The 11,834-nt window shown below is 47.7% G+C and overlaps 1 protein-coding gene across 1 annotated transcript; it reads left to right on the forward strand.

The window, feature by feature from the left end:
• The first annotated feature begins 340 nt into the window (after positions 1-340).
• On the forward strand, positions 341-9,424 carry CDIPT (CDP-diacylglycerol--inositol 3-phosphatidyltransferase). Its single transcript, XM_083581914.1, has 6 exons — positions 341-786; positions 1,937-2,071; positions 3,404-3,557; positions 3,891-3,972; positions 7,133-7,214; positions 7,307-9,424. The coding sequence occupies exons 1-6, from the start codon at positions 744-746 to the stop codon at positions 7,456-7,458; spliced, it is 648 nt and encodes a 215-aa protein (XP_083438040.1). The 5' UTR covers positions 341-743; the 3' UTR covers positions 7,459-9,424.
• Positions 9,425-11,834: the final 2,410 nt, after the last annotated feature.

Genomic DNA, 11,834 nt, shown 5'->3' on the forward strand with positions numbered 1-11,834 from the left:
AAAGTTCTGCTTTCAATTGCAAGATATATTATTAAAGGCGGCCACTTTCTTGCTGAAGACTTTTGTATGGCAATTCTTACTATCAAGACTATACAAAAGCACTGGATGTGGCGAGCCTTTTAGCGTGGGGAAATAACAGTTCCCTTTCCCTACTTTCTCACTGGCCAATAAGAAAACAGGAGGGTACGAAGGAGCCGCCCCAGGGGAAACCGGAAGCGCTCCAAAGCCAACCTCCATGTCGGCGGCTGTTCGCCCGACTCTCTCTACTAAATGGAGCTTTTCGGAAGCCTCGGTCCTCCGAGCAGTCTAGGAGCGGAGTAACCATAAATCACAGGAAGACGAGAAGAAGAAGTGGCCCTTCTAGCCCGGCTTCTTGTTGGTGGGGCTACACCAAAACGAAAGCCGGCAGGGGAGCGTACGGAGACGAAACCATTGGCGTTCCGAAATGTCCCTCTTCCCCGGGGAAGGGGCGGGAGCGCAGTTTTTAAAGAGACAGGCAGACATTTTCCTTTCCGAACCTGAACAGAGTAGCTGAAGGTTGCGGAAACCGGGGGAAGCTGCGTGCATTGGGCCAAAGCAGGAAGGCAGAAAGCGGGGAGCGGGAGCCTCCGAGTCCGTCGTGAGGACGAGAAAGAGCGGGCGGAACACGAGGGGCTCCTGCAGCGGGTGGGCGCTGCGTGGTCCGAGCGTTGCATCGGGGCTTGCAAGGAGGTTCCGCCGCCGGAGCAACAGCTGGCCGCGAGATGAAGCAAGAAAACATCTTCCTCTTCGTCCCCAACCTCATCGGTACGTTCCCCGGGGTGCCGGGCGGGGGAGAGGAGGAGGCTGCGATCCTGAAACACGTCGGGCTGCGCGCGCCCCATCCACTTAAAAGCGCTATGCTTCTCCTCCCCGAAATGCTGGGAAGTGTAGTTTACCCGGCACGGACTTTTTAGCCCTCGCAAACCACCGTTCCCAGGATTCATATGTGCTTTAAGGATGCTTTAAATGGATGGTGTGTGTGTGTGTTCGCATCCTGAATGAGTAGACCGGCTGGAATGAATGGGGCCCCGCGTTAGTCACGCCCATTAATCTGGATGAGGCAGCCCTGCTGTGGCTAATGTTCAGTGCAATCCATGAGCCCCGGGAAGAGCCTCATCAACCCAGCTGAACTGCACAGGGGGAGTCGCTTCTGTGTAAACGTGCTTAGGGTGGGGTGCTGCGATGCTCTTCCAGGGAGGACAGGCCTGGCCCAGGAGACCTGACCTAGTTCTGGGCCTCTCGAGGTGTTCAGAAGCAGTAGAGCTCCAAAGCCCGGTGCTGGGAGGCAGACACAGGTGGGTGAAGGCTCCTTGCCTTCATGCTCCCTTTATAGACTTCCCGAATGCAGCCTGGAAAACCGGGTGCCGATGCCGGACTAGATCGACCTTTGGTCTGATCTCGCTTGGTAAAAGCTGAGAAGTGCCTCGTGCTCCGGCCCCTTCCCCGCCTCCTTTGCCTTGCGTCCGGGCCTTCTGCTTCAACACTCCCGTCTATTTCCTGCCCTGTTATTTTCACAAGTGTTAATCTGCAGCTGAAGGCAGCAGCATCTGGACTGTCTCCTCCAGATCAGATGTGACAGGCAGGCAAGTGACTCACCTGTCTCTTGTAGGTTTAGTCTGGACCCTTTCATTTCTTACAGTTGATTGTAGCTTTCAGTGCCAAAAACAAAAGAGGAAAAGGGTGTTTCTAAAATAGGGAGTCTGTTTCTCCTTCTCTTCAACACTCCTGAAGCAAACATTACTGATCTTTGAGTGACTCTTGCCTAGATATCTGGGGAGGTGGGGTTGTGGGTAGCAAAGGAGGGGAACCAACTAGAATTTGCATGACCCATCTCCCCAGTTTTCTGAGAGCTGCAGGGCTTGGGGGTTAAAAGATTCCAGGACAAAGTCTCATTTTGTTTTCTTGTCCTTTGCAGGTTATGCCCGCATAATCTTCGCTTTTATTGCGTTCTATTTTATGCCAACCTCCCACATAATAGCATCCTTCTTTTACCTCCTAAGTGGTTTCCTTGATGCCTTCGATGGCTATGCAGCTCGGGCCCTGGACCAAGGTAAGGCTTGTTTGCCTCAAGGCAGAGAGGGCTACAGGGTGGCTCATACAAGCCATGCACTGAAAGCACATGCCTTCGTGAGCGGCAAACTATAGTTCCCAGGATTCTTTTGGGGTGCTTTTAAATGCATGGCATGTATGCATTCTGTGTGGTACGGAACAATTTGTTGTGGTGTAATGCAGTCAGTTTGAAGAGAGAGAGAGAGAGAGAGAGAGAGAGAGAGAGAGAGAGAGAGAGAGTGTGTGTCAAGGAGCACATATATGAGGAGATGAAGCTGTCCCACACAGAGTTAGATCACTGGTCCATCTATTTCAGTCCTGTCTGCTTTGAATGGTGGCAGCAGCTCTCTACAGTCTCAGGCAGAAGCCTGGCTAACTGTCCCTTTATTAGCTGAAGATGCTGGAGGATGCACCTGAGGCCTCCTGTGAGCAGTCTCCCACTGCTGAGCTGCATTCCGTCCTCAGAAGACAACTGAGGTTGCCGTGTTGCTTAAGAGTATGAGCTACAAGGTCCCTGGCTCAAAGCTTGGTTCAGGTTTGAGCTCACTGGGTGACAGCAGGCAAGGAGCTATCCCTCAGTCTTACCCCTCCTCGGATCTGTACTTTGCTGCTGCTGCAACAAGGCACTGCCTGCCTGAACCTCCCCTGCCAGCAGCAGCCACAAAGAAGGAGGGTCTGTGCCCCGGCTCCTTTGTGCAATGTGCCCCACCCCACTTCCTCTTGCAACGCAGGGCTACTCTTTGCCTCACCCTCCCTTCCAGAAATCTACAGGAATAATGCCTGGCTCTGGGTAAAACCCTCCAGATCCGCAGCTGTAGCCAAAAGGAAGCGTGAGCTTTTCTTGCTGAGATGGGAAGGTTTCACAAGGCTCTCGGTACTTTCCGTCTGTGTAAGCTGCACACTGAAACCTGTTGTTTTCAAGTGTGCCTGCCTGGACCACACAACTCTTGGCCTCACAGCAGAAGCACAGCCACCTGTGCCCGTCACCTGCCTGGGGCAGCAAAAACTTGTCAAGCACATAGCAAGCCACGAAATAGTAGTAGTAGTAGTAGTAGTAATAATAATAATAATAATAATAATAATAATAATAATAATTTATTATTTATACCCCGCCCATCTGGCTGAGTTTCCCCAGCCACTCTGGGCAGCTTCCAATCAAGTGTTAAAAACAATACAGCATTTAATATTAAAAACTTCCCTAAACAGGGAATATATACATTAAAACTTTGATGGGTTGCGGGTGACGTGTGGCTGCAGTCTCTACTGTATGCATAGCTTCCTCCCCGTTGGTTTACAGTGCCCTTGCCTTTCTAATGTGCGCTGTTCTTCCCAGGCACCCGCTTTGGCGCCATGCTGGACATGCTGACGGACCGCTGCGCCACCATGTGCCTGCTGGTGAACCTAGCTATGCTCTACCCTGAATCTGCCCTTTGGTTCCAACTCAGCATGAGCCTTGACGTCGCCTCCCACTGGCTCCATCTCCACAGGTACCAGCTGGGGAAAGGAGGGACTCTGCCCTCGATGGCGGCATCAGAAGTTGCCTTGTACAATATTGGACAATGATGTCCAGGTCTGGCTCAGCCTCGCCTGCTGTGACTCGTGGCAGGTTCTCGGGCTGAAAGGGAGCCTTTCGTATCGCCCATCTGCCTATTCCTTTTAACTGGAGGTGCCGGAGACCAAACCTGGGGTCTTTTGCAAACAACCCAGATCCTCTGCCGCTCAGCTATGGTGCCTCCCCTGCTGGGATAGAGAGGTGTGGAAGGGAAGAGGGGCTGAGCACTCCTGGCTCCCATTTTAACTACCTTCTCTGCTCCCACCAGCACCGTGGTAAAAGGTGGGGAGAGCCACAAGACCATCGACTTGTCAGGGAATCCAATCCTGCGGGTGTATTACAGCTCCCGGGTGAGTGATAATTTATTTAGAACTCTCCCTCTCTCTGAACTCTCTCTCCTTCTCTCTGAACTATCTCTCCTTCTCTCTGAACTGTCTCTCTCTCCCGCTCCCTCTCTCTGAACTCCCTCTCCCTCTCTCTGAACTGTTCCTACTACATTTCTCCAGGCTTCCATCCCTTTTAAAAAAAAGTATGTTCAAAAGCTTTATTGAACAAATGACAAAACAAATAAAGCAAAAAGATTGGTGGGGGGGGGCGTAGTGTGATAAGCTGCAAAAAAACCCCACCCAGATCTTTCAGTAAAGGCAAAAGAAATCAGAATTGTTGGTGCAAGGCTGGTGTAATTGAATAATTTTCTATTTCCACTGCTTCCTACAGGCCCTTTCCCCTTGGAATCAAAATAGAAATATCGCTTGCTATCCCATTTCCTCAAAGGCAAAATACTGCCCCATTCATTCCCCTCCACCATCAGAGTGTCTCGCAATCTATACTGGGAGATCCCTCCCTCTCTCTTAGTTCTGCCCCACTCTCAAACCCCAAATCTTGTATTTGGAAGCCTTCTTGAAAAGTATGAACAGAAAGGGAGGGTCCATTCATTGTCATTAAAAAATATACCGCAGCACGCAATGAACTATGGGGGATTTAATTTCCACTAGGTCTCCTGCAGATTTAGCTGTCTGCTCGAAGAGGGTTTGTGGCCATTGTATCATCTTTTAAAAGTCTGGAAAGTGTTTGGGAGAGTGTTTCATATTTCACTTCTGCAGCGTCTCCATTGGCTTCCAGTTAGTTTCAAGGCCTGATTTTTTTTAAGGGCTCTTTTGGATCTTTTAAAGCCCTAAGTCATCTGGTTCCAGGATTGTAATGCACTTTATATCAAATGATCTCAGGATGGGATTCGCGGATCATTAAAGCAATCCCAGTTACAAATCAAGAGTGGATAAAGACAGTAAATAAACTTAAAACACAGGGGCCAGTTGCTACACTATTAAGTTGATAAGGGTAACAATTCCAGAATGCCTGAGCAAATTAACCAGGTCTTAAGCTAGTGCCAAAACAAAATCAAAGTTGTTTCTGAGTTGTCTTCAACAGCAGCCCCACATAGAGTGCATTACAGTAATCCAGTCAGAAGGTTATTCGTGTTGCTGTAGCCAGGCTATCTCTACCCAGAAATGGCTGTAGCTGGAAAAACAACAGAAGTTGACCAAATGCAGCTTCATTCCCCAAACCAGGCCTGAAACCAAACTGGAAGATGTCTAGATCAGTGTTTTTCAATCTTTTTTGGGAAAAGGCACACTTGTTTCATGAAAAAAATCACAAGGCACACCACCATTAGAAAATGTTAAAAAATTTAACTCTGTGCCTATATTGACTATATATAAAGTAATTCTCTTGAATAGGAATCAAATAAACACAAAGAAAGTATTTTATAATTACTTTATTATGAAATAGTAAGTAAACAGAAATATGAAAAAGTATAAAATACTTTATTCAGTGCGCAACCTGGGCCTGTTTGGCTGAACACAAAGCTGATATTCTGGCTGGAATCGAAGAAAGACACACACGTAGCTCTTCGTCAACAGCTCTCAGTCTCTCTCTGTATTTAGTTTTTATAGCAATCATGCTTGAAAAGCTCATCTCACACAGATATGTAGTGGAAAATGGGAGCAATGTCAAAATAGCTTTGTTTGCCAGAAGGGGGAACTCCTTGGCAGTATCCAACCAAAAACTGTCCAAAGGTAGATCAGCAAATCTTAGCTTGAAACCACGATTTTGTCTCAGTTCACTTAGTTCCTCCTGCTCCTGTAAAGTCATGTCCTTTCCACCAACTGATGCTGAGCTATAAGGGTCCCTAACCCAGTCAAGGCATTCAGTGGAGACTGAAAAGAAATAAAATGACAACTTCTCCAGTCCTCCTGGTGACTCGAGTCGCGACGTCTTCTTCTCTCCGCTGCTGCGCACAGTAGATGATGCCCTACTGTGATAGGTCCAGGCTGGAGTCTGGACCAATCACAGCCCGGACATCAGAAAAGTGGAGGGTGTCCCCCTGAGGAGCGCCAATCGGCGCCCCTGCTGGCTGAGGGTGGGGTCAAACCCCCCCCATACCCAGGACACAGTCCGGCGCCTGCCTAATGGACAAAAATTTGAAATTTTTTTTTTTTAATCTTTCAAATTTTTCAATTTTTCCCACGGCACACCAGGCAACACTGGTCTAGATAATCCATTTCCTCCTGAAACGTCTGGAGCTGCATGATCATCCCTCTACTGAGCACCTTGAAATATGCCCAGAAAGGGGATATTTGCAGCTGGGCAGTAGTTGTCATGCACCTCCAAGTCCAGCTTCCCATATGAGGCTGTCTGTATCTTAAGATCCCCCTTGGGGTCCCTGCCCTGGGGGATCAGGGACTTCTCTATGATGGCATCAAAGCAATAGAGTTCTCTTCCTAGAGAACCCACCTGACTCCTTCATTGTTGGTCATCAGACGGCAGGCCAAGGCTGCCCTTTTCTGCAAAGTGTTGGGAGTATCCGACCACTGGGATAATGTGCCTGCTACTTATATTAACTTTGTTTCCCTCTTGACATAGCTGACATAGTTTCCCTTTTTTTTAAGGAAAATTCCCTTATTCCGAATAGGATTCCTTGCAAGAAAAGGGAAAAGTTGACAGCTCTGCCCTCTTGGATTGTAGTATTAATAGTACCAGTGGTACTTACTGTATTTTTCGCTCTATAAGATGCACCAGACCACAAGACGCACCTAGTTTTTGGAGGAGGAAAACAAGAAAAAAAATATTCTGAATCTCAGAAGCCAGAACAGCAAGAGGGATCGCTGCGCAGTGAAAGCAGCAATCCCTCTTGCTGTTCTGGCTTCTGGGATAGCGGCGCAGCCTGCATTCGCTCCATAAGACGCACACACATTTCCCCTTACTTTTTAGGAGGGAAAAAGTGAGTCTTATAGAGCAAAAAATACAGTACATACATGATGCTGTACTGCATGCTTGTAAGCTGATTTAGTGGCGATTGCAGTCTGCATACGTTTTTGAATAAACTAGCAGCCAAACAGAGCTGACATTCTTATGTGTGCAGTGGACACGCCCTTCGGAACAACTCAGGTAGCTTCTCTTTGCTCTCTTTTCTCTGGCCTGGTTTGACATGCTTTCTCCTCCTCCTTCCAGACTGTCCTCTTCATCATGTGCGCTGGGAATGAGCTCTTCTACTGCATGCTCTATTTGCTGTGTTTTGGGGAAGGACCAGAAAGTGAGTATCCTAAGCCAGAGGGACGATGCCTAGAGGTCATAGGGCATTTCAAAGGACTCCTTCCTTACCCCAACCCCTTTTTCTTTTTCCAGTCCTGCCCGGACAGGCTGGTCTCTACCGCCTAGTCCTGTGGGTTTCTGCCCCCATCGCCATCACCAAGAGCCTCATCAGCCTGGTCCACCTGATCTGCGCCTCGTGCAATATGGCTGCTCTGGACGTCGCGGAACGTGCAAAGAGGAAGTAGCATCAAACGACCCCAGCGGAGGGGCAGGAGCATCACTCCCTTTCACGCTTGCAGTGGGACCAGCTTACCATCCCTCGCCGTGACAGGGTTAGCCACTCCACTTGCACAGCTCTTGCTTGATGCGATGACCCCACCTTCCCACAAATGTATAGGATGATGGGAATACGTCCTGCTCCTCCCGGCTCCCTCCTGCATTACCATGATGCTTTGCACTTAGGAGAAGATTGGCTGGTAGGGAGGAATATTGACTTTGCCTGTGGGCTGAAAAGGAGGGATTGGATCGACCATTTTGAGGGCAGCTAAATAGACCTTCGTTTCCAGCTTTTTGGTTCTGTGCTTCAAAACTTGCTGTATATTTGGGCGGGGCAGGACCAAATTCAGCCACAAAAGAAGTACCTTTTCGTTTCCCAAAAGTGCAGGGGAGTATTGCTCTTGAGTTAGGAGGCCATATCATTCCCCAAATTCCCAAGTATATCTAGGCCTGGGCAGTGAATGAATTGGCCAGTTGGTGGCCATTTTATTTGGATTATACTAAGAAGAGCATTTGAAAATGACTATCCTAGGTTCTTGGGAAAGAAGCCCCATTGAGGCTTGAGGTCTGTGTGCAGTATTATCCATTTTAAGATTATATCTGGCTGTAAATTTCTGTATCTACTTTAGCCGATGGTCCATGTTGCTTAGACATGCTTGGCCGTAAACAGCCATTTGGATCCTGCTCCCAGATTCTCTTCTCTTCTCACAATGCTTTGCTTGTGAGAGCATCTGCATTCCTTTTTCTGCTGTTGTTGGCTGTTTTTGCTATATGGAGCTGTGGGGAGCACAGGGCATAGAGGAGCCATTTTGTAGCATTGCTATTGAACATTACCTTGGCCCGCTGTTTCTTCACACAACTTTCCCCATCTTCTTGGCACGCAATTTCGGACTGACCATAGTTGAGATTGGCTGTTCTTTCCCCCTCAATCATGCATGTGCAATTTTGAAAGAGTGCAGTAGAATTCGAATGTGAGGTAAACATTGGGCAGTTTAGCAGCCATCTTGCCCAGTCTGGCTTCTCTGTCCTTTCTTCCTCTGAAGGCAGGGCAATTATTTGTGGGTTTCTCCCCCTATTTCTGAGCTCTTGGTAGTTCCCTGAGATATTCTGGGTCCTGTCCTTGCACACCTATCTTCCTCTTTTCCCTTTCCTCAATCATTTGTGCATGAACATAAGTTGCCATATCACACCACAGTTCTGTTTTCCTCCATGTGATTTTTTTTGTTATTATCAGTGATGGCTAGGTTTACAGTGACATGGTAGCCATCCTAGCCACTCCTCAGACTAAGTAGGGCCTTTGGCCCTCCAGATGTTGCTGAACTGCAACTCCCATCAGCCCCAGCAAGCATGACCTGGGATTATGGGAGTTGTAGTTCAGCATCATCTGGAGGGCTAAAGGTTCCCGACATCCACTTTAAAGCTTCCTTCTCTCAGCTCCCCACAAAAGCCAGTTCTTCCTTTTGACAAGAGGAGATAGAGGTGACTGATGAAGCGGACTGTGGAGATGGGATTTGGCGGCCATCTTAGAAAAACCACCTTAAGGACCTGAAGTGACACTAAGGACTTGGCAGCTGTATTGGAGCAAACCAACTTCAGGAAACCTGCCCCATGTCTTCATATATTGAGCCAAACTAGATTATTATTTGCTAGAAACTTCCCTCATCCAAATGGTGCGGTGGGGGCAGAGGGACGCACAGGTGCTGAGGGTAATTATTGCTTCTGTGGATTGTCACGCGCTGTCTCCTGCCGGATGGGGAGCAGTTGTTACCTTGCCATGTCCTCTCCTCTCCTTCGCAGCGTCACTGCCACACCCTCACAACCCCCAGTGGTGTGTAATTTGTATGTAGGTTTTTAAAAATTAAGACTTGGTGCAATAAGACACCCCCTCTCTCAGCGGAGTGGGAGTTGCTGTAATAAAGACAACTGTGTAACCATCTGATGGTGTGTGTTTTTAATTTGGTGGGAGGTTTTATATAAGGATCTTGAAGAATAACTGGATTGTTGGGGGCGGGTTGCTCAGCCACAGTTCCCAGCTCTGAATTTAACTGCATTCTGAAAGGGTTGAGAAAGTCAATATGGTCAAGTGCTCACAGTGCTCTGTATGCTTAGATTTGGTCCTGGATCCTAATCTCATGGATGAGGTTGATCAAACTGCACAATCTTGATTATGTGGGCAGTTTGAGTCTTTAGGAAGGAGGCAGGAGGCTCTAGGATGCTGCCAGAGTCTTGTGCCTCTTTACCTGGCTTTGGGAAGGCAATGCAAGGGCTTGTGGCAGGGTGTGTGTGTGTGTGCAAATGTCGCAGAGGGCCACCAGAAAATACACTGAGGGCTACGTGTTGGACCACCCTGAATTAAATTCAGTTTTCCTTGCGAGTTTTCCTGTTGGGCAGAGAATTGGCACAGACACAAAAGCTTTGCAGGAAACAGGGACAGACACGGCCTTCATGCATCTGAGTTTATTTACTCGATTCATGCGTTGATACAAAAATCTGTAGCAGTTTATAATTTGACCTTCTCCCGCCCCGCCCCACCCACCATTTCTTTATACAAACTGATAATAGGATTTGTAATATTTCTTGGAACTCCCCACCCCCACCCTACACACAAAAAAACCAAAACAAAATTCTGAATCTTATGAAAGGATTTGATTGGTCCCAGACTCAGGAAGACCCCACCCTTTCCTGTTTTTAATATAATAATTTTAACTAGCAGGCACAAATAATGCAGAACCGAGCAGAATGATGAACAGTAACAAATAAGTTACAAAATAAGCAAATCTAGTGAATAAAAGTGCTTACCCATTTTTGCTCAACATTATGTTACGAGCGCTATATGGAAAACAATATGTGATTTGTTTTTTTGGAATGATGGCATGATAGAAATCGGTTCTCCTGGCGGAAATAGACCTGTTTCCACATCTCCCCATCAGGAAAGATGGTGGAAATTTATATTTTCACTGAGACAGTGTTGCAGAGGGATAGGAAGTGTCAGGCTGTGACGTTTCCTGTTCCCTCCTCAACGCCACTACATATGAAGGCACGCTTAGCGCTCCACGAAGTGAAAAACTAAACTACGTCTCAAAAACGGGGGGGGGGGGGAATACAAAATAAAATCTCCCTCTTGTTCTTTCCCCCCCTAAAAACCTCACCCTGCCCCGAATTGTATAATAGTAAAGCAAACTTCATTCTTCAGCATCCAAAATTTTGCCCCACCCCAAATATGAAAACATCTATCAAGCATCATGTCAAAGATATAGGTTATGTGGTTTTTCATTCAATAACGGATACGTGTAAATGTAAAACCCCTCTCCCCCAACAAACAGTCTCTCCTATCGTTCCATAGGCGCCTCCTCAAATTCTGCTTTTAACCCCCCTTCGTGCCCCACCCTCTCCTGGCCCCCAGGGTCTGGTGGTGGTTTGAAGCATGGTTTTGAGTGTAAAACAAGGCAACAGATTATTTTGTAGACCGGGGGTGGGTGGGTGGGAAGGGGCAAATGGTAAGGTAGCTTTGAGAGAACATCTGCTGCAATGGAACCTCTCCTTTCAGATTGCATCGTGGACCCCAACTTTGATTTTAACTCTCAGATCAGCAGTCGATTCTATTTAGCAGGTCACTTGGAGTTAGCTGCTACAGGATGGCGGTTGCAGGATGAAGGTCCTTCTCTCCAAGTGGACTGTGGGCCAATCCACTGCCCTTCTTGCTAAAGAGAGGACTGGATACCTCCCTCTCGGTGGGCTGGCTATAACTAAACAGGCCCCAGTTACTGAAGTTCTAATTCTTCCCTGTTATTTGCAATCCATCCCAAAACAATTCTTTGTTCCTGACCCCATCCTGTTTGAGATTTGGGTTTCCTGAATCCCGCTGAACCCACCTCTCCTTCCATTTTGGTCCCGCTGGTATTCCAACTCCCACCAAACCGAACCCTATTTTCCCTCCTCTAAGAGACCGCCATTCACCTGCCAGCCCCCTCACCACTTTCCTGACCCCCTTTCCCCCTCAAAGCCGTCCTTCCTATTGACTTTCACACCATAATACACTCTGAGCTCTCTCCTCCCTTCCAAGTTTCTGATTCACCCCTCAACTTTCCCTCCCCCCAAATATAAGCATATAAAAACATGCAGATTAGAATACTTGCATTTCAACATCAAAATACAACAGCTTTCCCCTGCCATCCCTTCCCACCTTAGAGAGTTACAGTCTCCAGGAAGCGGGAGAAAAACAACAAAATTGCCCTGCCTTCTACGCCATGCACCCATCAAAGGGAGAGCAAAATTATTATTTTTCTGAAGGATAGTTGAGGGAAGGTCAGAGGTTAATAATTCGTGCAGATGGGATTAACGGGGG

The sequence above is a fragment of the Podarcis filfolensis genome (assembly GCF_964270895.1).
Source record: "Podarcis filfolensis genome assembly, chromosome: 13".
Taxonomy (NCBI): domain Eukaryota; kingdom Metazoa; phylum Chordata; class Lepidosauria; order Squamata; family Lacertidae; genus Podarcis; species Podarcis filfolensis.

Coding starts and splice junctions, on each gene's coding strand:
- CDIPT (XM_083581914.1), top strand. CDS start 744: ATGAAGCAAGAAAACATCTTCCTCTTCGTCCCCAACCTCATCG. Junction 787..1,936: donor CTTCGTCCCCAACCTCATCG/GTACGTTCCCCG, acceptor TGTCCTTTGCAG/GTTATGCCCGCATAATCTTC. Junction 3,973..7,132: donor GGGTGTATTACAGCTCCCGG/GTGAGTGATAAT, acceptor TCCTCCTTCCAG/ACTGTCCTCTTCATCATGTG.